The sequence below is a fragment of the Myodes glareolus genome, chromosome 23 (genome assembly GCF_982192425.1).
Source record: "Myodes glareolus chromosome 23, mMyoGla1.1, whole genome shotgun sequence".
In the NCBI taxonomy this organism is placed as follows: Eukaryota; Metazoa; Chordata; class Mammalia; order Rodentia; family Cricetidae; genus Myodes; species Myodes glareolus.
In genome coordinates, this window is record NC_142048.1 from 12,966,992 (window position 1) to 12,993,486 (window position 26,495).

Sequence of the window (26,495 nt, forward strand, 5' to 3'; positions counted from 1 at the left end):
GAATTCAGAAAATTTAATAAACCCCTTTCTTCCAAAGTTTCTTTTGTCATGGCATTTTATCACAGTAAAGGAACACCTAATGAAGACTACCCCAAATGATAGTGTGGATATTTCCAATTACACAAAAATTTTAATATTATCATTGGAATGAATAACTGTAATAAGCTAGGGTAAAAGCCTGACCCATTAAGGTATATTTCATTGTGGTTCAGAAATAGATGAATCTGATGAATTAGTACAAAGGCCAACTTCTCCATTATAAAAAGTAGGCAAATGGATGTCCGCCTCTCCTCTACCCTCAACCCCTCCACCCCAACCCCCATCAACTCCTGAGGCAGAGGGGACAGCAGACCTTGAAATCATAAGATCAGAGCACTGTCTGTCTGATCCCCACCAGCTAAAACTGGGGAGAGTAGGACTTGTTGCCTGGGCAACACAATGGAGCCAACTCTGTTGGCACAAGTGTGGGTTAGCCAGCTCTGAAGTAGTGAGCAAGGGACAGCTGCCCCCATCACTCATCTCTCCTGTGAAGGCATGAGGAAGCAAGGGAGAGGTTCCCTCTTCCCAACTCCCCGCCTATCAATGCCTGAGGCAAGATTAAGAACTAGCCCTGACAATCTTGCCAAGAGTAATCTACAGATTCAATGCAAAGACATCAAAATCCCTGAAAAATTCTTCACAGACCCAGAAACAACAATACTCAACTTCATAAGGAACAGTAAAAAACCAACGATAACCAAAACAATCCTGTACAGTAAAAGAACTTTTGTAGACATCACAATCTCTGACTTCCAACTCTACTACTCAGAGCTACAGTACTGAAAACAGCCTAAAGCCTGGTGTTGGCATAAAAACACACAGAAGAACTAATGGAACCAAATCAAAAACCCGGATATCCATCCACATACCTGTGAACACGTTATTTTTGACAAAGAAACCAAATATATAAAATTTTAAAAAGAAAGCATATTCAACAAATGGTGTTAGTATAACTAGATATCAACATATAGAAGAATAAAAATAGATCCATAGCTATTGCCATGCACAAACTCACGTCCAAATGGATCAAAGACTTCAACATAAAAACAACTACACTGAACCTAATAGAAGAGAAAGTGGGAAGTACACTTGAACACATTAGCACAGACCACTTCCTAAATATAACCTTAGTAGCACAGACACTGAGAGAAACAGTTAATAAATGGGACCTCCTGAAACTGAAAAGCTTCTGTAAAGTATAGGGCACAGTCAGCAAGACAAAAAGCAGCCTTGTATTCATTCCCCAACGCCACATTGGACAGAGCTCTGAGCTCCAAAATACACAAAACCTCAAGAAGTTAATCATCAAAAGAACAACAACAACAGAAATCCAATAAAAAAAATGAAGCACAGATCTAAACAGAGAATTCTCAATAGATGAATCTAAAATGGCTGAAAAACACTTAAGGAAATGCTCAACATTCTTAGCTATCAGAAAAATTCAGATCAAAATAACTCTGAGATTCTATCTTACACCTGTAAGAATGGCCAAGATCAAAAACACTGATGACAACTTATGCTGGAAAGGATGTGGGGTAAAGGGAAGACTCCTACATTGCTTGCGGGAGTACAAACTGGTACCACCAGTTTGGAAATCAGTATAGCAATTTCTCAGAAAATTAGAAAACAACCTACCTCAAGACCCAGCAATATCACTTTTGGATATATACCCAAAGGATACTCAATCATACCACAAGTACATGTGCTCAACTATGTCCATAGAAGTTTTATTTGTCATAGCCAGAACATGGAAACAACCTAAATGTCCCTCAACCAAAGAATGAATAAAGAAGATGTGATACATTTACACAATGGAGTAGTACACAACAGGAAAAAATAATGACATCTTGAAATTTGTAGGCAAATGGATAGATCTAGAAAACATCATATTGAGTGATGTAACCCAGACCCAGAAATACCAATATAATATGTACTCATCATAAGTGACTTTGAGCCCTAAAACAAAGAAAAACCTGCCTATAATTCACAATCGCAGAGAACCTAGATGAAGAGGACCCAAAGAGAGACATACATCTATCTAATATACGTGGGAAGCAGAAAAAGACAAAATCTTCTGAGTACATTGGGAGAGTGGAGATCATGGGAGAGGGTAAAAGGGGAGGGAAAGGAAGGAAGGGGAGCAGAGACAAATATATTGCTTAATAAAAAGTAAAAAATAAAAAAAGAAATAGCCTAAAGTCATAGGAACAGGAAAGCTGTCCTGGCCCTCCCACTAGATTCTAATCTTGGGAGAGCAGGCCCTGTACCTCATCTGGGTAACACAATAGAGCCAAACTTGTTAGCAGAATTGTGGATGAATCTACCGCAAACTTGTAAGCATGGCAGCGCTGTCCTCACTACTCCTGTGTCATGTGGTGGTATAGGAAGATGAGAGATGCTACCTTTTACCCCACACCCCTCATTGCCTGCAGCAAATAGAGCTGACCCTCCTCCTCAGCAGCTGCAGCCCTCAGGAAAGGGCCCTGACCCTTGCCTGGGCAGCACAGTAGAACTGTGGTCAGAGGTGAGGATGATCCATCCCAGCGTTATGAGCAAAAGAGAACTATCCCCATTACTTACTAGACAGGTGGTAGTATGGGCAGAAGGAAGATGTCCTCCTTCCACCTGATATTCATCAATGCCTGAGCTGGGTAGAGAAGCTAGTCCTGGTATCATAAGAGGGAAGGCAGTCCCTGCCTGGCACCAGCTGTGGCACTCAGACGAGTGGCCCCTGTAACTCACCTGAGCAACATAATGTAGCTGACTCTAATGGTATAACTGTGGGAGGGCATACAAGCAGGAGAAATGGCCCCACCCCTTACTCATTGCTGCAAGAGAAGAATTAGTACCCCCCCACACCTGCAATGTTGGAGGGCTTACCCTGGTGGTGATGACAGGGTAGAGCTGGCTGGTGGACCAACCCAACAGCTGCCCAGATCCAGAACTAGGGTTATTCTTTGGGCCACCCCAACATCCACCCAATCTATGATCTGCTGTAGCGTGTGAAGGGACCTGATCCACAGACCCAAAGCTTCAGGATCTCTACAACACAGAGAAACAACAGAAGATCCAAGAAGACTCCTAGTGCCGGCCCAGCATCTATAGTGTAAAAGAAGCCAGAGGCCTTGAACCAGCCAATGACTCTTTGCTATGAACACTTGAAAGTAAAGATCTACGGGAAAGGGATTACTGTGTGACTCACTGTGTCACACTGCAGCTTCCATGATGAGATTATTAATTTTTACCTTTTTTTCTTTTTTCTCTTAAATTTTGTTTTATTTGGGAGGGTATTTAGGTGTGGACGGCAGATGTGAAGGGACAGGGAAATGAATGGGACCAAGATACATTACATAAAAGATGCACAGAATAAACAAAAAAGTAAAAAGAGAAGAAAAAGAAAAAACGTAGGCAAATGTGTCATCAAGTACATCATAAATAAAGAAACACGACAGACCAAAAGTCATACAAAATAATACTGTCCAAATCATTAGCATTTAGAAGTCAAAATATGCAAATATATAAAATGTACATCTAAAAATTCTACTACTTCTCAGTATAGAAGAAACTCATTGAATAACAACAAGAATCTTGAGAAAGATTTGAGATTCCATCTCACTCCAATTAGAATGGTTAAATCAAGAAAACAAATGTTAACAGTTGGGGGAAAATATTGGAAAGAGGAACCCCTAATACTACTGGTAAGAGTATAATCTGGTATACCTATTATAGAAATCATTACTGAGGTTTCACAAAGCAGGAAAAATGAAACTACCTCATGACCTAGCTGCATCACTTTTTCCTGAGTATATACCCAAAAGTCTTCCAGTCTTACTAAAGAGATATGTGCACATCCATGTTAATACTTCCACTATTCCAAGCTAGGAAACAGAAGCAACCTTGATGTCCATCAACAAACCAATACAAAAAATGTTGTACAAATTTACAATTCTATTCAAACAGACATAAAAATGAAATTACAGAAAATGGATAGAGCTGGGTATTATTTTATTAAGCAAAATAACAAAGACTCAGAAAGACAAATATCACATGTTTTCTCTTATATTTGAATCATAAAATTTAGTTTTTAATATAAATATTAATATTATATATATATATATATATTTAGCGGGAAAGAATGGGTATAGGACATTAATGGAATCATGAGAGGGATATAGTCACATATAATAGAATATATGTGACTTTAAAGTGGAATGGGGGCTACATGAGAACAAAGGGGAGCAGTGGAGGGGAATACATCATGGGAGAGGTAGCAGTGAAGGAGGGTCAAAAATTATGTACGAAAACTCTATTATGAAGCCCAATATTTTGTATGCTAATTTTAACTAGTGAAAATAAATAAATGAAACCAGATAAACCACATTTCCATCTCTAATATTTGAGTAATTTTTGGAATGAAGAAAAATATTACAAACCCTAGACCCCTACCTTTGTGGGTGAGACATACACAACCACGCCTTCGTCACTCTCCTGCAGCACCTTCTCCATGCAGTAGTAGGAAGCATAGGTTTTGCCAGAGGAGGTTGGGGCAACAATCACTGCAGACTCATAGTTATCCACCACATCCAGGAGCTCTCGCTGCAGGGTCAGACCATGATTTACATCAATCAAACAAGTCATATGCTACCCAAATAGATCATTCCTTTACCGCTCTGATTTTTCTGAACCTCAGCGATGGAGAGCTGCAGACACACAGAAAATCTAAGAGGAATCTCGGATAGATGGCTCATTCTCACAAGCAATGAAATTTGTTTGCTTTTAAGCAGCTGAGAGATGAGTCTTACATGTGAAAATGGAGTAGAAAAACTAAAAAGAACTGCACAGGAACGAGAAACTAGTCAGGACAAAGAAGGAGCCATTGAGGAAGGCAGTGAAACAAGGTGTATTGACATAAATGTGATCAAAATACACAACATATATGGAGGAAAAGAACATAATAAAACACATTATTTTGTATAAAAAGAAATATCACTCAAAGATAACATCAGAATAAGATCTTACTATTAGGAAGTTTGTTTTTAATGTTTTATAGAGAAGCACAGTTGTAGGAACCAGCCAACACACATGTTTATGGCAGTAAGCAAATGGTTGAAGTGCAGAAATATCAAGGATTCTTCATTCTGTTGCTTACCCTTGAAGGGTGACTACTTGGGAGCATCATCTTTGCATTCTATTATTTCATTTATCAAGATGATGAGTAGTCAAAAGAATGGAAAGCCTATATGAAGGACAGAAGACAGAATGTACTCTCAAATGACAACCTGCCATTCTGTGAATCTAGTCCTCCCCACATGTCAAACACAACAGAATGAAAAGGGAATGAAAGAATTAGAAGATGTATGGAAAATAGGAATAAATTTTTCTGCCCTGTAGCCTACACTGAAATAAGAAATTGGTCCCACTCATGGAAAATCAGATTTTTGTTATAGATGATCTCAGCCCAACTAGCTTTCTCTGATTCTTGCCTTCAGTCTTATGCTTCCTCACACAAGCTGACTCCCCCCCCCCGCAATGTGATGTCATTTTATTAACAAGCTGGATATTGGAAGCTAGGCTCATGGAGCTATCTAAATATCTTTACATTAAAGCTAGGGTGTCTCAGGTTTTTCATAACATTAATGAAAAGTGACTTACAAAATCTGATCTGACTGGAACAACTAGTCAGATTGAACTTGCAAAATTGCTTTTCTATAGGTAAATAATGCTTGAGTTATCATATATATATCAATGTGTGCAGAAGCAGTTACTTCCAAATTTTGTAGCTATCAATACTTATGTGTGTTTACATACATATAGTTAGAATGGTAGTAAATATATAAGCAATTTTCCCACTGTTTACACAAACTTCTTAATGAGTATTTATACTGTTTACAAATGAAATTCTATTGACAGAAAACCTGGAACATGGTACAGAATGATAATAGCTGTATAGCACAGACATCTTTAAGTTTTGACTCTATGTCTGTGAATTTATCCAACACCTTACCAAGGAAATGGTCTGCATAGTAAATGAAAATTTTAATTTTTTTAAATAAAAATATTAGTCAATATGAGACATTTTAAATAACAAGAAACTTTAACTGAAATAAATTTTAAATGAAATAATTCAATATTATGAAGTCCATGACAAATACAAATACTAACACAGAGAGAGAGAGAGAGAGAGAGAGAGAGAGAGAGAGAGAGAGAGAGAGAGAGGAGAGAGAGAAGGCTGGAGAAATAAAAAAATTCCATGATAAATAAAATTCTATGATGCACACATGATTACAAAATATAATAATTAATGTTATTCATATTTTACCTGCCATGTATCAGGAATAAAATCTTGGACTCTGGGGTCTGGATCTTTTCTTTCTTCTCTTATCAAATGGTGACCCATATATTGTAGTTGGAACCTAGCTGGCCCAATTCCAACTGAATATTTATTCCTTTTTTTCATTACTATGTCATCTGCTTTATCCTGTATTGTTTTAAAAGATTATTTTGAAAGCAATTAAGTTAAACCATGATTTAAATGTTGAAATATTTATGATTGAGTTTCTTCTATATGAAAACAATTTTAATCACCCTTTAAACATCTTGAGGGCATTGCCAATTTTTTGAAATATAAGGAAATCTGTAGATGTCAAGGTTTTCAAATGCCTACTCTAATACTTGTAGCTACAGCCTGACATATTTACATCATCACCATTATAGATATGAGGTTTTTTTTGTCATAACTAAGTATTGTGCTAGTTTTAAATGTCTGCAGAAATTATTTGACATTTAGCGGGATAGTCAATTAGTATAAAAATTTCTAATTCTTGAGTAATTCAGACTTAGTAGTTGGGTTAATCAAGATTGTAATGAACATAAAAAGATAACTGTATTTGAAGGATGCTTTATGTACAGCAAAGTCCAGCTGTGTAAAAATGAAGCTTTTACAATATGTTACCTGAGTTGAATACAAAGAACGTGCTAGTTCATCAAACCCTAAACACGTAAGACATCTGGCTATGAGTTTCCGATCTGCTTCTTGCAGAAGTTCAGAGTGTTTGTCCAGCAAGGAGTGGATTCTTTTCATCATATCGACAGCTATGCTGAAGTCTTTCATGGTTTCACCTTGGTACAAAATGCAAATAAAATTGTTATAAAAGTTATCAAAGTAATAAATATTTATTAGCGAAAAGCAATCATCTAGCCTATACAGTACTATTTATGAAACTATCTTACTCAGCATTAACAGATGTTTGAGAATAGAAAGGACTAGATAAAATTCTTACAATTCATAAAATATTAAAATATTCAATTGAAGTTTATATAATTTCGTGGTGAATTATAAAGCTTTTCTCTGTCTCCTATTCCTATGTCTCCTCTGTTAAAAGAAAATAATTGCATGGTTTTAAATATAATATTATAATCTTAGCAACATTCACTTAGCCCTATTGTTCACAGAGAGCGACTGGATGTAAACCCTGATCTGTTCACTCAGTGCAATCCATCTCTTCCAGCGATCAGATCCAGACTCCAACAATCCCTCCACTTCTCTAGCATTGCACACACTGTTTCTCCCCTCTGCACACATCTTCATTCTCGCTTCTGTTTTGATTCCACCTTTCTTTTAGTTGGTGCCCACTCTCACCTATTAAACAAATGCTACCAATCACATATCGAAAGCTATTATACGAGAGGATGCTAAGTAAATGAAATAGATGTCTTAACCTCCAGGAACATTCAGTTCACTTACATAGTACGTGATACATGATTGGCTCACACCGAGCATTAGAAAGTACAGACATTATGTGAATCTGTTTGCTGAGGGAGGCTTTATGGAAAGACATTTTATAAACTGAATGTGGAGGATAAGTAAATTCTGGTTGTATGAAAAACAAGGAGAAGGGCACTTGTGGCAGTTTCTACTCTTAATTTCTCTATCCACCATGTATTATCAAAGATTTTTTTATTGATGTCTCTGTGGTATTGGGAATTCTACATACCTACGTAAAAGTATGTGTTTCCTGGTCCTCCTTGTGATTAAAGATGCTATGACTACGTTTTGACTAAGGATATCCGAAAATAAGATTTTGGTGGCCAGGAAAGTACATTAAAGGAGAAAGAGGGAGCTGGAGAGATTCTTTAGTGCTGACAGTTGTCACCATTCTTACAGAGTTGGATTTCCAGCAACAATGTCAAAAGCCTCACAACCACCTGGAACTCCTGTTTCAGGGAATTCGACTCTTTCTTTTGCATCTGTCAACACTCTACACAGACACATACACACACGCAGATAAATAATAAATCTGAAAACACATCAGTGTGCAAATAGAGAGTAAGCCAGAGTTATGTGAATGACTTATAGAAGGTCACAACTCTGGGCATGGGCACAAGGACATTGAACTTCTGACCTTTCCTGGAAAGGTCATCTTTGTTCCTTAAGAGACTGCCTCTGTTTCGACCATGGGTCCTGCCCAATTTCTTGTTGCTGGACAGAAGAATCCAGAAATCCCAGCAGGGACTCTGCTATCAGTCTGCAGCACCTACAAGCAATCTTTCAATGCAATAAGCACTATATTTTAAGTCAGTCTAAATTATGATCTCTAGCAGTAGTATCCAGCTTCCTTATCAGTGTCTTGTCTTGACAGAAAGATAAATACATGCTAAGGTACATAGTACACCTCTAACCAGTTTACATATCTTTACCTATTCAGTTCTATTTTATCCTTAACATCCCCGTTCTCTTGCTTTGTTTTATCCTATTTCCTTCCATAGAGATGTAAAGGAGAGTACACAGAATTACCTCAGTGAATTTGGAAGAAGTCTGTATGGTAGGGGCAATCAGTGTTGTCACTTTTTGGTTGATGTTGATTGCAAATTTTACAGGATTTATAATCACCTGAAGGACAGGCCTCTGAACATGCTTGTAAGGAATTATCATTATTAGGCTAATGGATAAAAGAACACCCATATGAACTCTGAGTGGAACCTAATCTTCTGCATAAATGTTGAACTACATAAAAGAGATACTGAGCTAAGCATGTATTTATTCATCCATCTCTGTTTTCCTATTGTAAATATGATGTGATCAGCTGTTTCAAACTCTTCCTACTTTGATATGTCCTCCACAACAATGAACTATACCCATGAGCTATTAGATAGAATAAACTCATTAAGTTGCTTCTATGAAAATATTTTTTATCACAACAACTAAGAGGAAACTAAGTTAGTAGGCAAGCATAAACACCAACTTATCCAGAAAGAAAATGTTTATCCTTCAAAACTCAAAAATAAATGATGGGTTCTTGCTGTGCTTCATTGTTACTGGTTCTGCTAACAATGCTCTCTATCTGGTCCGCAGTTAGTTTAAAGCTAACTCCAACTTTACACACACCTTTAGCTCTGCAATGCTCCTTCCATGCTGTCAAGCAAGCCATTAACCCAACTTTTTCAGCCTGAACTCTTACTGGGTTACTTTTACATGATCTTAAAAACTCTTCCAGCTTCTTCATCCCAGAGTTTAAATTCCTTTTCATCTCCTTCTCAATAGAAGATGACAGGGTATTCCATTTTTCTTCTTCTCTTTGTTCTTCCTTGGCCATTAACCTTTTCTTATTCTCTCTAGTAATTATGTCAGCCTTGGTCTCCTGCCCAAATGGAAAGAAACACAACGCATGACAAGATAGAATTATTCCACGTTGACATTTCATGAGTGAAATATTTTAAGTATGCTCAGATGATTTTGACCATCACCCCACGCTTGAATAGTCATAAAAATATGTTTTTAATTAAGAGTCTGTTGATTGAAAGCATAATAATTCAACTTAGTGAATATAAAGACTTGCCAAACATAATTTCTTAAATTTTGATGTAGTGTTAAATATAAAAGGGGAAATGTAATAAAATCAAAGAGACCTTGCAAAGATCTATTTATGTCTCCATGCAGCGATAACCTGCTATTCTCTCTCGGATTGCATTTGTGTTACCTTTCCTACCAAGTCACCTTCCTACTCCCTACGTGATCACCATGTTTCTATGATGAAGCTCTCTCTGAACCTCATGCCTAAGAATAATGTCTCATTCTTCTGGCAAGCAACTATCCAACTACTCATCAAAGTTTACTCTGCCTATACCTATATGCACCATTCTTTCTCTCTAGACTGAGATCTTTGAGTTAAATTTACACTGAAGTTGCCTGGATTCCCTAAGCCAAGGACATTTAGTTCATAATGTTTAATGAGTAAATAAGAAAAGGGAGCCAAAAGCAAAGAGTGGATAGTGATCATTATATAAACAAATGATTTGTCTTACATAAAGACATGTTTTAAAATTATTTAAATATAATAAAGTCCCACTTTTACTCTGATTTTACCAACCTGATTTATTTTATTGTACATGGTCAAATTACAAAGCCTATGACATGGTTCAGCAGGTAAAGGTGCTGGCCTTACAAGCCTAAGGCCCAAGTTCAATCCCCCGAAGCTCTATAAAGATACAAGTAGAGGACTCCATAAAGCTTTCTTCTGACCTCCATATACACACTGAGACACCCCCATTAACCTGCACATACATACAATAGCACCCACCATGCCACTCATTATTAATACACAGAAATAATAAATAAAATAAAATTAAAGGACAGTTTAGAGAATTATGTTAACAAAAGGACTCTGACAGAAACTTCCTGTTTTTCAGGTTAGCCATCAGATCAATATGCAAAAATTAACATATAGAAAGATCACGTTCTCAAACTACTTAATTCAAATCAATAACTTTTGAGGTTTCTGATCGTTTAAACTTTCAAGTGAGTGTTTTTATTGGTCCATTTGCCATATTCTTTTTACACAGGACCAAGGGGACTTTGATCAAGTACACTGTTTCCGTTATCTCATATACGAGGACTTATTACACTGTTGGTCGTAGAGTACATTCATAAAGTACAATGGAGGTGAATTTCTTTGATGAGTCGTTAAATTTTTAGGATTGGTAAAGGTAAAACTTGTATTTCCTTTCAGTCTATTTGTACTGGACAGTGAGAAGTTTGGCCAGTCTGTTATTTTCTAACATGAGGGAGACAGTCAGAGGGGAAGAGAAAGAGAAATGGGAGGAAGAGGGGAAGAGGAAGAGGAGGGAGAAAGAATCTCCTCTTCTGCTCCTTATTCTCCTCCTCCTCCTCTTCTTCCTCCTCCTCCTCTTGATGTTCCTAAATGAATAGGAAAGGCTTCACCAATTTGGGTATAAAATTGAAAAGGTCCTGACCTCCTAAGGAAGAGGCAGTGAGGACAAGTGGGAGCTATGAGGCTTTCTTTGGATGAGTCAGGCAAAAGCTGAGCAAGTCCCCATTCCTCAGGGGACCTGTGAAGCAGGTCAAGGAGAGAGGATTCACACTACCATGAACATCAGGTATTCTCTGATATTCTGTGTTAGTTTAACCATTCTATGAAAGAGCTATTTGTCAATCACCCAACAGGCAGCTGTCCTTGAAAGTTGTGAAACTTGAACTCCCTGCTTGTTAATCAGTAGAATATTTATCTTGCTAATCTTTCCCAAACATAAGTATCCAGAAATAAGAGATTGAAAATCTTTTTGTGTTTTGTGAGGGATCTTCACAAACTTCACTTCTGATGACTTTGGCATTCTAACTCCCTTTGACAAGGCCAACCTGTCATGATTTCTGTCATTTGTGTATGCTAAGTTATTTCTCTTTACAATATATTAAAACAATTGATATTCAGAGAATTTCCATGAAATAAAAGCCCTCTTCAGATCTTTAGCCCTGGAGCCCTCTAAATGCTAACAAATTGCCAAATGTTTAAAGTAGACCTTTACCTTCATCAAATTAGTAAGTCCAGTATTAAAATATAAAATATAAACTATACTTGCATGGTAATATTATCAGAAATACTAACATGTAAGACTCACATAGTGATAGTAACATTTTACTCTAGAAATAAATTGAGTCTTCATCTCTGGTATTTTATTCTTAATTATGACTTTTGGATAGAACTGATAGAAAATAACAATACCAGTAGGATAAAAAGTAAAATTAAGTGTAAGCAATCTGTACAGAAAGACAAAATAAACAGCTTTAACTTTACACTTTAAAAAAGTGAAAACCTTAATTATATAAATACTTTGAGGAAAGCATATAAAATCTATATAAGTTAGGCAAAGAAACCCATGTGTTGTATGCTTATTTTTGTTGGATTTGTAAAAAACATTCTGATTGTTATTAGCTAATAAATGATATTTTAATATTATTGCAAAATTTTAAACTAAACCTTTATTGACTTAATCTTTTTTTGACTCTCTAAATAAGTATATGCTATTGCATAGAGGATCATATGTAATAATTTATATGGAAGTTGGACTTTCTAGCAGGTATCATAACCAATATGATTGTCCTTTGTGTTTCTTTTCTGTGCTGTAGCCAAATGACATCGAAAAGAAAATTTATGGAAGAAAAAATTCATCTGAGCTTGTGATTTCAGAGGGCTAAGAACTGCTGATGGCAGTACAGAGGCATGGCACCAGGAGCAAGAAGGTGAAAGCTTGTGATTTAAACTGTAAGCAGGAATAGCAAGGCTTTAAGGTCTCCAAATAGGCCCCCAGTGACACTCTTCCTCCAACAAGGCCAACCTACTGAACCTCCCCAGACAATGCTGCCGAATGGGAGCCACAGACTCAAATGCTGAGACTATGGGAGGCATCTCATTCAAACCACTACAACCAAATAAGAAAAAAGATGGCACCTCATGGAAAGAAGCCATCAAAGTGATGAGAAACACTAATTTAATAAAGAATAGCACTCCCGAGTAAACTGGGAGAATGGAGACCATGGGAGAGGGTTGAAAGAGAGGGGAGAAGGGAGAGGAGCAGAGCAAAATGTATAACTCAAAAAAAAAATCAATAAAAAAGAACAGTAGCAAGAGCTTTTAATGATAATGGAATTTACGGAAACTTACACGTGTCTTTGTGCTCCTGGACTTACTGCAATCCTTCTTCGGCTTAGCACCTTGAGTTGTGATGAGCTTAGAAGAGACTGATTCTAATGAGTTCCCATAAAATCGTTGAAAAACATGATATTTCTGCACACTTTTAAGGTAACGCGGGTCTCTTGTATTCTCTAAAGAAGAAAAAACTTAAAATGTAAAATGATAATGCTTTCTCAGCAGCATCTCTAACTCTCCACACCATTCTATAAACAGGCACTATTCTTTCTGGTATACAACAGCAATTTTGTTGAGCAGTTTACCCAAAAACTTAACTAAAATTGTCTTCAATTGGGCTATAACATCTATAGAATGACTTCCAAAGTATCTACAAAGGTAGCAATTTTTCAAATTTGTATACACAGACACACATACACACACACACACATACACACACACACATATATATATACAAATTTGAATTATGTGTGTGTGTGTGTGTGTGTGTGTGTGTGTGTGTGTGTGTGTGTGTGTTGGTTATGGAATTGAACCTAGGATTTCATGCATGCAGTTTAAGGGTTCTGCCACTAGTCAAACTCCCAGCAGCTTAAACACTTTCAAGACAATTTTTCAGAGTCTGTTTCCAAAAGCAAATACTAAGAATGTTATTTAATTCTATTGATTAAATGTGTTCTTTGATAATGGATGTAGTGCACTCTAATTACTTACCTTCATTTTCTTTTATATCCAATTTAACCTGTCATTTCCCCCATCTCCATAAAAGTCTTTTTCCCAAACTCATGCATTTTTGTTTTGATTTCTGACTCATTAATTTTAATGAGGACTTTGGGTTTGTCCATTGTACAACTACTGATGGGGCCTGTGAGCACACCACTGGGTACACAACTGAGGATATTCTGAACCACCTCTGATTAGCATTAATGAATAAGGGTCCAGGCGTTTTGGGTTTTCTAAGGGGAGTTGTTTTATTTTAGAGACAGACTCTAAGTGTTACTTATTTGTGCCCTGTGAATAAATTTTAGTAGGCAAAATCAAGAAGAAAGTCATCTGAGATATTCTGGTTCCTTGAATTACTAGATAGGAAAAAATAAGACCCTCATCCTGGGACACAGTCATGGAGCTGAGAGCTTCAACACTATATATTACACTTCAAATGATATCCAGATTTCTTAAATTACAAGCCTTCTTTCCTTAACACAGTGTCAAACTCAGGAGACAAAGATCATATATGCACTCCTCTGCCTAAACCACCTCCACCTTCCATATGAATAACCACCAGGAAACAAAGGGAAAATTCTCTGTTAACATCCTTCCTGTTGTCCATCTGAATGCCCCGTTGAATGTTCTTTGCCAAAACTTTTGATTTGAGTTCATAATGTGATTTATACTTTGAAATAAAGGCCAGAGTGATGTAGATTTCAATTAGTTTAGCAGAATCGGCAAGCTCACCATTGAAATTAGCCTTTGTCCTGTCATAGTCATCGCTGAGAGGTCTGTGGGAATGCCAGTGCACAAGCTCATCGAATTCCTTATACTTAACCAGCGAGGAAACAATGGGGTCATCACTGGGAGAGAAAAGGAAAAACAAGCATATATCAAATATCAGGCCTCCAAATCCAACGCATTTTATAACTTTGAAAATCATAGTTTTTTCTCCTCTTCCTGGGATACAACATGCATAGTAAAATGCAAAAAGCATTTTCTTAGAAGCTTCAGAAGCCAGGACCACTTCAGGTCTCGAACACTCTCAAACATTCCTTGTTCCATTAATTGAAAATAGGAGTAGACTGCTTTGTTCTCCAATTAATCACACAAAGGTCATAAAGATGGGTAATGGGCAATATTCTGTAAATACATATTGCATGTAATTTACTCTCTTAAATTTCTGCAGTTTATTCAGAAAAGGCCATCTCAAAGAATATTTAATAGATAACTATTATCCATTTCAAACAGGTACTTACTAATACATATGGGGGCCTTACCTCTTTAGAAAAGGCAAGTCTTTCAAAATGTCACCAGTAAATTCATCAACCAAAGCACATGACATTGGAATAAAACCCAAATTTGGCATCTTTTCTTGGGAACTTTCTGTAAACAAAAATAAGTATGATCAAGTCAAATGTGAAATTTTCAGAAAGGAAGACAATATATTGTTTCCCAAGATTTCACCTTCAAAATCATTTTATATTCATTTATATTTTAATTCCAATCCTGTTCTTAAAGTTATTTCCTACTTTGAGACTATTGGAACATCATAGAAAATTAATGAATACTAACTAAGCAAATAGGTATATAGATTAAAAATGTAGGTAGCTCAATGGCTAGAGAGATGATAGGTATATGGCTAGATAGAAATATTATGATAAGGATGACAGATTATTGATAGATGATAGAGAGATAAATAATAGATAATATTATTATATTATTATTTATATATCTATAAATAATAGATAATAATAAAAGATAATGTCTGTGGTGCTTATGTTCAAATACTTAATCCTTTCATTTTTGTCTAATAAGTGATAAAGTTTCTAAAGATAACAATCTGAGAGATAACATACATAGTGTCAAATATAAATTAAAATAGGGAAAAACAACATCATGAGAATGAGGTTTTTACCATACTCCCTTTGAGCTTACTTTCGGGTTTATATACAAGATTATGCAAAAGCAGGTAGATAGGTGACAAAATGATAGATCAGATAAACAGATGACAGCTTGATGGTGAGTAGGTAGGTTATGGATAGATGACAGACAGAAAGACAGAGACAAATAAAAAGATGATAAATAGATTAGACACATTTTATAGCTGTTGTAATTGGCTAGTGAATAATTTTAACGTATTGTTCATAATTCTCCTGATGCTTTCTCTGCCTGTGTTTGCCCAGGATACCTTCTGCAACAGTTAAAGTACTTATTTCCCTTTAACCACAGAGACCAAACAAGAAGAAATGAGAATGACCCTCAGTCAAAATTATAACAGGAGCTGGAGAATAAATGCCCCAGCTCTCTTGTTGCATGCAAGAGATATTTCCAAGATAGTGTGAACCCCATTCTAAGGTTCCCAGTTCGCCTCATGTCTCCCAAAGTGCAAACCTGCTCACAGACAGGCTCTGCAGAGTGATCTTTCCTGCCTAACCTAATTTGAGCCATTTTATGACTGGTACAGTAAACTTCTTGCACCAGTGTTCTTTTGTTGGGTGGAATTCATTGTCAAAGAACACAAGAATACACATACACACACACACACACACACACACACACACATGTGTAAATATCCACTCTCTGACTGGTACACTAAACTCCTTGTACAAGTGTTCTTTTGTCTGGTAAGATTCATTGTCAAAGAAGACAATACATGTATACATACATACATACATACATACATACACACACACACACACACAAGTATGTACATTTGTAGGTATCCTAAGTTCTCAGTAAACATTCCTTTTGATACTTCCTCTAAAATCATTTTCCTGAAATTCATTACAATATTAAAGATGTCATTATGACTAAACCATTTTTTGTTTTCCTGCAAATATGCATGCTATCTTCTACCCTTATATAATTTAAAAATTAATATAATTCTGCTACATTTTGAATTTCATCATTACTGAGAAATCTGTCACTTGACTAATTCTTTAGAGTTAATTCTTCCTTTAGAGTTAATTATGAATCCTATGAGATGTTCAGTAGTTTTTACAAGTGGCAATTTCCCTTTGTGTGTCAAGGGAGTGTATTCTTTTGGCTTAATATGTTTTTGCATTTAACTTACTTGATTTGACATCCTAAATGTATAAAATTTGTCTTGATTAATGCAGGTAAGTGTTAGGTCATTACTTTCTAAACATCATTCCACTCCCATCAATTCCTTTTTTCTTTCCAAGCTTCCAAATAAACCAAAGGTTGGTTTTTAATCTCCATGTCTTTTAATATCTTCTGTGCTGAATCTTAATTTTTTATTTATTTCAAATTTATACCATACTTTAATATACTTATTTTGAAACATTTATATGTGTGTGAAGATAGATAGATAGATTGATGATAGATGGGAGATAGATTGATACATTGATAGAAAGAATATAGATCTATATGGTAGATAGAAAATAGATGATAGATGATAGATAGATAGATAGATAGATAGATAGATAGATAGATAGATAGATAGATAGATAATTAGAGAGAAAGAGGGAGAAGAGAAGGAGGGGGCATAGTTTTAGTTAGGCCTGGGGGTGCAGGTTTGTGTTCTTAGCAGGAGGCAGGAGGATCAGGAACTCAAAATCATCTCCAGCTATCTTGAGTGTTCAAAACTAGTTCAGGCTACAGAGCACCTTATCTGAAAAAAAAACACACACCATGAAAACAAAAGGATACACAGAGTAAACTAGTAATATAGTCAGGAAAATTAATATGCCCACTATATTAAATATTATCAATATGTCCTTGGAGGTTTCTGTGGGGATGGTTGAATTTGCCTAAAACCTTTTCTTTTTCCAAATCACTGGTGTTTATTATGAAATATATGATTACTGTTAGCCCTCATAGAGTACATTAGCCTCATCAATACAGACCTATTATTTTCCATATATTTATCTTCCATATGTGTACCCTTTGACCTACATTTCCCCATTCCCAACACTGTTTCCTCAATAACTCCCTATTTACTTTGTTCTACTTCTATGTATTTTTTTTAGGTTGTGTAGGTAATGGCAACACACAGTATTTTTCTTTCTGTCACTAGCTTTTGTCATTTCTCATAATGGTATATTTGTCCTGTTCTGTTTTCTTATGCAGGCAACTGAGCACATAATCTCACATATGCTAGGACACACTACCCATGAGGGATGTCTCCAACCTTAAGTATTACTCTTTTTCTATATACTTATGATACCCAAACAATCACATTATTAATATCCAATCAAATTTTAAACCCACTCAGTATTTTGATTTCTACAAGTTTGGTTATGCAAATAAATATTGTTTTAAAGTTTTCATTATTTTTCTCATTTATAATTTTACATTTATTCTCTCTTAAATGTTTTCAAATTATATTCAGAGAGTACATAATTTGTGATGATTATAAAAACAGAATTTATCAGTTCTAAGTCCACAGCTGATGTAGGATTCCCCTCTGTATGCTGTAAATACCATTGGTTAACAAAGAAGCTGTTTTGGCCTGTGATAGGGTAGAATTGAGCTAGGCAGGAAAAACTAAATTGAATGCTGCAAGAAAGAAGGTGAGTCAAGAGACGCTGTGCAGCCACCAAAGAGGAAAGTCAGCTGGAAGCTTCTTGGTAGGCCACGAACTTCATGGTAAAATATAAAATAATAGAAATGGGCTAACCAGAGATATAAGAGCTAGCTAATAATTACAGTTAAATAATTGGCCAAGCAGTGATTTAAATAATATAGTTTCTGTTTGATTATTTTGGGAGTCTGGGTAGCTAGGAAATGAACAAACAGCCTCTTACAGTAAATTGGCACCCAATATTATATCCCTCTGGAGTCTTTGATGGAGTTGAAGAATAGATAGTTATATTTATAATTTTCCTTAGTTATGGTATAGATAAAGTAGATATAAATATTGTAACTATAATTCTTGCTTAATACTTGTCTTGTTATATGTAATTTTACTATGTTAAAATTAAAACTTTCCCTTCTATTTAAACCAAAAAGTGGAAGTGATGTGGGAAGTCCTTCTTATATGAGTTGTTTTTACTGGTTAATAAAGAAGCTGCTTTCGCCCAATGGCTTAACAGAACATAGCCAGGCTAGAAGAGATATACATAGAGAGAGAGTAGGCAGAGTCAGAGAGAAGTCATGTAGCTCCACCAAAGAGAGATGCCAGACAGAACTTACCCAGTAAGCCACAGTCACATGGCAACACACAGATTAGGATATAAGAGTTAGCTAGAAATATGCTTGAGCTTTTGACCAAACAATATTGCAAATAATATGGTTTCTGTGTGATTATTTTGGGTCTAAGCAGCCAGGAACGAATGAGCAGCTTCTGCCTACACACAGATAATTGTGTTCTTAGTTATTCCTCGGCTCTTCCGTGAATTCTATCAGCATTCATCTTTGACACATAATCCTATAAAAATATTCATGATTTCTTCCTCACAATAATTTGCCAGATTTTTTCGATCACTTTCATTTACTGGATTAGACAGGCCTTGTGGCCTAATAATTTAAATTCAAAATTCTCAAGAGTGATTTATTATGCTGCAGAAACAGTGTGACTTCTTTGTTATTTCTGTTCACTGAAAGGCAGGTTTTGGAGAAGCTAACCTGTGAGGTTTGCTCCTATGGACCTGGGTTTTCTGAAGACTGCCAGTTCTACCACCTCCTGGCTCTGGCCTCTTCTCCTCTGCCTGTCACCAGAGATACTCTGTACATCTGCAGCACAGAGAAGACAAATGTACTGATTTGGGCAAAGACTTTCTAAGGTGGCTGCTGGCTCCTTTTTATTCTTTAGCATCTCTTACTCTTTCCAACACAAGTCTACTGTTCATTTTGTTATTATACAACACAGATGCTGAATATGTTACCACACTGATCTCTATGCTGGTATAAATGGGTCTCAGCTTCCCCAGTTATTTTACAGGCTTCCACCATTCTATTATTTGGAGAAGAGTCCTCATGATGTAAGAGGATATTGAAAATTTTTGTTGACAGAGGTCACATTGCTAGAAAGAGAATTTATTCACATATGGTTTGACTTTTTAAAATGGCAATATTAATTACAAACAACATATAAAATTTTAATATTAATCAAAGCACACCACCCCATAGACATGGCAACTATTCAAACACACAACTACTAGAAAACAATTTCTCCTTGGAGTTTTCAAGAGGGTTTTTTTTTCTTCCTCAGTTTAAGTTAGGAATCAGTTATCTTTGACTAGTAATGGGATCTTTTAAAGAAAATGATATTTAAGTTAGGAATCAGTTACCTTTGACTGGTGATGGTGTCTTTTTAAGAAAATGGCATTCTGTTGTTCTCAAAGGAAATGAATTTCCCACTTCAAATTTTCCCACCAACTTTGACACTGTGTCCCAGAGTTGTACATACTCCTTCATAATGACATCTCCTACATTCAAATTCAGGCCTGGATCACAATTAAAAATACACTGTTAAGAAGTGCTGACACATGCATTAAAGCACAAAACATTACTAAAGTCACTAGGCTCTGAATTACGATGCTAGCAGTGGAATTTTTCAGTGAGCTTCCCACTGAATCTAAATGAAAAAGATCAAAACTGTGAACAATGCCATGGTACATATTAAAACAGATCTTGTCTTTCTGCTTGAAACTTAATCTTAAAAAATTAGTGTCTTAACAAATGATAACCAACAACAGAGATTTAATTATATTTAAGATGATAAAAATATTATACCACATATAGTTTTTAACCAATAACATTGATTAAAATTAAAATTAGAAATTAGCAAAGAATCATTATTTTCAAAGTAGCCAATTAATTCCATTTCCTAAAATATGACAGAAAAAAATCTTGATGTCAAAGATATTTCTATACTACTCACTCAAGCACTGTTCTTTCAAAATGTTTTTTCTTCTACTTTGGCTATAAAAGCACAAGAAAAAATATTCTACAAAAAAAATTACATAAGAAAGTACAGAGATTATCTTTTGGAAAACTTAAAATCCCTAAATATCTAATAAAGTGAAACTTTTCTATTCATGAGCAATTTTATAAATAAACATTACATGCCATGCATGAAAACAAACTGTTATGAACTGTCAAACAAATGAACACACAATTTTAACAAAAATAATTATGGAGTAATAAATAATAAGTTGAAAATTATTTTGAACTGTTATATTCATTCTGATTGTCAAAAATAAAAAATTATAAATAAAGACTGAGAAACTGGAAAATAATCATTATTTATACAATAGACATTAAAGAAATGGTTTTGAAACTTGAAATTCTTCATGAGCTTTCTAACGGTGAGCTTTATCTCAAAAGGAAGGTGATGTATATTATATAGTATGCTGATACCTTCTGCATTTTCATTTTCATAGTAAAAAGCAATATTCTTCAACAAAGGCTCATCACTTAAATCAGAAAGGTGAAGTAAATCCAAACTCCAAAATTCCATCATGTGCACATTACTTAGGATGAAATACTCGCACCACTGTTTCTGGAAATCAAAAAAGAAGTTGTTGACAGCTTTCATGTCCACAGTAATATGTAGAATGTCTCCATATGCATCTTTAATCCAAATGAAAGGCAAATGACAAGACTGTCTGATTTCTGATTAGAATGTAAACCCACTTGGTCTGAATAAAAATTACATTATTAATTAAAAATTGAAGCATTATGTAAAATAAAAACTGACGACTCAAAAAGGAATTTAAACTGCACATAATCCCAGCCCTTGGGAGGCTAAGGCAGGAGGATGCCAGCAAGATTAAAGCCCGTCTACGTTACACAGTCAGTCTCAGACCAACCTGGGTTACACAGTAAGATCTTGTCTCAAAAAAACAAAAACAAAAAACAACTTTTTATCATGAGTTAAAGAAATATTTATTTATTTACTATTCATTGTTTCCTCCCATTGTGTTCTAAAATCTTAAAAACTGCGTATTTCTTCAGCTTTTGAATGTGATTCTGTTCTTCACTTAGGTTTTGTTGTTTACGTTGTGTTGTCAGTGTTGAACTGCTAAGGGTACTAGAAAGAAAAATGTTTCCCATCCACCAATGCGGATAGGTCTCCACAAACTTAAGGCTGCGTAGTGATGTTCCATCATAACACAGACAGAATGTCTGCACAAACAGCACTTACATCTGGCCACAGTAGACATGAGTCTTCCTCAATGGTATGGTTAATCAAGTTAAAGTGAGAGGCTCCCAAGTGATATTTCTTCACATGATTTCCTTAAGTATTAAAACTTAATGCTTCCCAACATAAAGAGGAGAACAAAGCTGCTGTTTCTGGTCAGCTAAAATTATCAGGTACATCCTGCCAGGCCATCTTAGAACATTGTCAAATATTTCAAGATTTTTTTTATAGTGTCTTTTAACCTAAACCACATCCCAGTGTATTAATAATTGTCAAAAAAATCTTCATTGATAAAGTAGTGCAAAGGAGGCTTCCATTCAAGTCTGTATCACACCTGCAACATTCATGGCAGCTCCTGATTGTGGACCAGACTTAACTACATTAAGGTGACACAATAATTTAATATAACTGAGAAATAAATTAATAAAACAAATCAAAGCACATTACTGGTGCCACAATGTTTATTTTAATTGCTGACACCAATAGATTTAATATATTAACCTGAAATGAACCATATTATAGAATTTAAATAAAAATGGGACTGAGAAGTGGAGTCTTCCTATCTTTCATTAATAACAGAGTCACACAGAGCCTACTAACCTTAGGCTCTAACAAAACACCTAGAGGAATGTCCTCCTATGGGGTTTAGGAAACAGAACTTTCTCTCAAAAATCAGTAGAACCTACATAGAACCACCTTCACCATGTCTAGTATTTACTACACCATGGAACTCTGTAGAAATTCCATTACAGCAGCTATGAATGTTCACCAGTGCAGATATTCAATACGTCCTGAACGTTATGTATGGAGATGAGCATGGTGTGGGTGTGTGCCAGTGTGCAGAGGCCACAGAATGACTTTAGGAGTCTTTCGCTGGTAAATCCCACTTTACAAATGTGACAGGGTATCTCACTGGCCTGGAGCTTGACTAAGTAAGACGGATGGTCAATAAGCAATCTTTCTGTTTACCTATCTTTGGAATTACAAGTGAGCATCACCACGCCCGATTTGATGTTTTGCATGGTTCTCCATTGAAGATCAAAGTCTGCTTCTCAGGCTTTCACGGTACGTGCTTTACCAACTGAACTATCACTCATGGGTCCTATTCCTTACCTACAGTTCCCACCCCAGTTCACATTATGCTAATATAGTAAATGTGATACAAGCATTATCAAGTAAAATTAGTGTGACTTAACTGACACTTTAGTCTCTGTCAAATCAATATACTTCATGAATTTCTTTCACTTCTCCCATGCTGGACTTTGAGACAGGGGCATTTATGCAAATGCTATTTCTCATTGAGTAAGAAAGGCACACTCTCCATGCATCTGTGCTGCCTCCAGGTAGACTGAAGTCACTCCTCAGAATGCTACAGTAGAAGCATACTGAGAGTATAGTATAGGCTCAAAAGTCTCTTCTTTAGTCTCTAACACCATCAACAAAGAGGTGGCAGAGTATTCCCCTAACCCCCCCAAATCCAGTTTTCTATCTACACTGTGTGGTCTACATTGCACGTCAAAAATGCTTTTAAAAAAAAAAGTGCCATTTGCCTACTTAATACCATTTAGTAGGCACCCAGTGAACTTATTATGAACTTACCTACCCTGATGTGATGCTACCTGATTTGTCTCTCACCCACTACATCAGCTTCATCACCAACCCTACAGTTTTCTGTCCATGATACAATGAGTGGACCCCAGTTCCTTGACTGTGGTATCTTTAGGACAATCACATACAGTGCTTCTTCTCCCACAATCTGATTTCCATTCTGTGCATCCTGCTAACACCTACCCATCCTTCAAGATTTGGGTCATATAACTTCTTAAGAGAAACCCTTGCAAACTTGGTTAGATCTTTTAACTATTGGTCTTGAATGTACTCTAGTTCTTCCTTCACAGTAAGTATTAACATTCAGTCTGTGTCTTTCCTATAAGATGTAACTGTCTGGAAGAGCAAAGGTAGAAGGTGGAATGATGAAGGATGTTGATGTCACTCCATCTCCAGGTTGGAAGAGCACAATCTGAATTTCTTTGTGGATAAGACACTCTTCTTTACTATTTATCTCAGGTTCCTAAGAGAAAGTCTACATGATTAACATATGTTTACACTTATGTAAATAAATATATACTGTATATATGAAGATGCAACCAGTAGTTCATTAAAGATGATAGAATCCAATATTATAAAGAAAGTAAGAAAATGCAAAAAGAAATATATACATATATATATATATATATATATATATGGATATTTTCCATGCTATAAAAAACAAAAAAAAATCTGTTTGTTTAAACTGAAGAGAATGAACTGGAGTGTTAGATTCTAGCACGGATTTTCACAGAAGATTTTGGAGAGATTTTTTTTTCTTTCTGTTCTCCTAAGGTCTCTAAAATCTCTGTATCCATAATCTATAATAAGAAAAATAATAAAGCCTTGCATTCGTTTCTTCATCTCTTTCTCAACTCAGAAAGGACTGGTCTCCAGGAACTTCCTCGTTAATGACACAAATCCTGACACTGACAAGAATTTTAAGAAGGAAAATGTCAAGAAGCCCCTCTTTGGGTTGGATGCATGCCATGATGGTTGTTATTAATAACAATCATATTACTTAATATGATTGTTGAAACTAGTCAAGTGACTGATTGAAGCCAGCTGGTTTAATTTTAACAATACCTCAAACGTTAACACCACCCTGTATAAATCTGTTTGAAGATTAATGCAATTTATATATATCATGTAGTTAAAACAAAAGTATAGTGAAAAGAGAATATATTTACCATTTTAAAGACAGTCTTGAGGTCCTCAATCCAATCCGAAGTGACAAATCTTGAGCAGGCTCTTTGAGAAAGAGGTAGATAAAGATGAAAAACCACACTGAGGCAATGGAGCTTACAGAAGTCTTCCACGTCCTTCAGGGTTAAACAACTACCTCGTTTCTGTAGAAAGTAAAGAAGGTGAGTAGAGAGCAGCAGGCTGGGAGACTACACACTCAATCTGCAGAAGCCTGAACTTTGGAGCTAAGCTCTGTATGTAGAAATTCCACATTTACATATTCTCCATTTCTGAGATAGTACTTACCCAGAAACTAAGCTGTGTTTAAACACATTTGAGATAGAAGGGAAAGGAAATGTTTAGCTTTGCAGAAGCTGGTGTAAGGCACGGATCAGTATTTTCAGGGACTCCAGGTTTAAACTAATAAACCAGGTGATGAACAGGAGGTTCCACTGGACTTTGGGTGGGTGGGAGCTACATGCTACATACTCTCTTCTGTCTTAACAACCTACTCTGGAGGCAATATTGTGAATGGCCTCCATGAGGACAACAGTGTAGAAATGTAGCTAAAGGGTGTAACTGCAGGATGACAACAGAGATAAATAAGTAGACATGCTTAGCATCATGGGAAAGGGACACCATGGCTATTGGCAAACACCTTGGCTTGTTGTGGGAGCAAATAGATTTCAATGGGACACTCCTAGGATTTCCGAGAGGGTCTAATGTTTAGAAGTTCCAAAGAGAAAATTTTTACTTACTATCATGATTTAGGGATGAATTAAATTGGAGGAATCAAATTAGACTTGATAGGATTCATAAGCTGAGACTCCATAGCACTGAGATTATGTACAAAATAGTATGACCACACATGTATACTTTAGTGCCCATGAGAACCTATATGCAGAGATGACTGTTTAGTCATAGCTAAATCTCTACTGGCCACCCAATTCTTGACTTTTTCTGCAATAAAGAAAACTAAGAACAGTAGTCTCTCCCCAGCCAGTAGGGTACCACTGTGTGAGCCTATTTTTTAAAGTCACTGAGAAATTTGCACAAGATAAACCTTAATCCAAACTACATTACTATTTATTACCTTAGGTTAGAGGACGGTTACTCTCAAAAACTGAAAGTCTGTGCTCTAATAGTGGAATAGAGATAACAATGCTTTCCTGAGCATTTCTTGAACTGTGCACAGAAAAAGCCCAAAGCACAGTAGCATAGCAGGTTGTTTCTTCCCTTGCCTGCCTGTGGGTGACGAGGCTACATATGTCCTACGTGAATCACCTGTAGATAACGCTAAGTCATGGAACAACGCATTCCTTTATGACATGAATTGCAGGGATTCTCCTATTTCTGCTGTTCATATAAACAAAAGAGAACCCATTGCCACGTGGGGAAATGGTTGGTGAAAGCAATAAAATAGGAAATCACAAGTGCATCCCAGTGCAGCAACCGCACCTGCTTGTCTTCACACGTCTGCTGGGAGGCTTTCTTCTCTCTGTTGTCTAAGAAGCAGTGGTACATTTCCAAGAGGAGGGAGCATGAAGTGACGCAAAGGGCTCGCCGGATGTCACAGCCTTCTGGCCAGAGTTGCTTGAGCAGAGACATCGTCTCACAAGCCTGTCACCGCGGACAATTATAACACGTCATGACAATTAGAGAACTGTATTTATTCATAAGCGATCATATAGTAAGAAATGGGTCGATGTGAACATATGGAAACTGTGGCTATTTCCACTAAAAACATTATGAACACAATTTTTGGGTGGTAAAATTATTTCAAAAAAATTTTGAGAAGACTCTTAACAAATTCATGCATAAAAATCTGTAAATCAACAGGAAAATTCATGACTTTAAATGCTAATTCTCTAATAAAACCCAAATAATGAGAAAATGGAAAAATGTTTATATTCTTCAGTAGTATA

The 26,495-nt window shown here is 36.0% G+C and overlaps 2 protein-coding genes across 4 annotated transcripts in view; both read right to left on the bottom strand.

The window, feature by feature from the left end:
• Positions 1 to 26,495, bottom strand: part of LOC125413989 (putative ATP-dependent RNA helicase DDX60) — a 337,410-nt gene that overhangs the window by 51,956 nt on the left and 258,959 nt on the right. The gene's annotated exons all lie outside the window — the stretch shown is intronic.
• LOC146890638 (putative ATP-dependent RNA helicase DDX60) overlaps positions 1 to 26,495 on the bottom strand; it is a 100,769-nt gene that overhangs the window by 50,042 nt on the left and 24,232 nt on the right. The window contains exons 7-18 of one of the 2 annotated variants that reach the window (XM_087900924.1): positions 26,029 to 26,190; positions 24,576 to 24,734; positions 21,015 to 21,156; positions 19,943 to 20,098; positions 19,278 to 19,385; positions 14,966 to 15,071; positions 14,433 to 14,548; positions 12,996 to 13,156; positions 9,425 to 9,677; positions 6,992 to 7,158; positions 6,359 to 6,517; positions 4,486 to 4,635 (exon numbers count right to left, since the gene is read on the bottom strand). In XM_087900924.1, coding sequence (XP_087757050.1) covers positions 4,486 to 4,635; positions 6,359 to 6,517; positions 6,992 to 7,158; positions 9,425 to 9,677; positions 12,996 to 13,156; positions 14,433 to 14,548; positions 14,966 to 15,071; positions 19,278 to 19,385; positions 19,943 to 20,098; positions 21,015 to 21,156; positions 24,576 to 24,734; positions 26,029 to 26,190 — 1,839 coding nt within the window. The remainder of the gene's footprint in view (positions 1 to 4,485; positions 4,636 to 6,358; positions 6,518 to 6,991; positions 7,159 to 9,424; positions 9,678 to 12,995; positions 13,157 to 14,432; positions 14,549 to 14,965; positions 15,072 to 19,277; positions 19,386 to 19,942; positions 20,099 to 21,014; positions 21,157 to 24,575; positions 24,735 to 26,028; positions 26,191 to 26,495) is intronic. The other variant, XM_087900926.1, reaches the window with a different exon arrangement.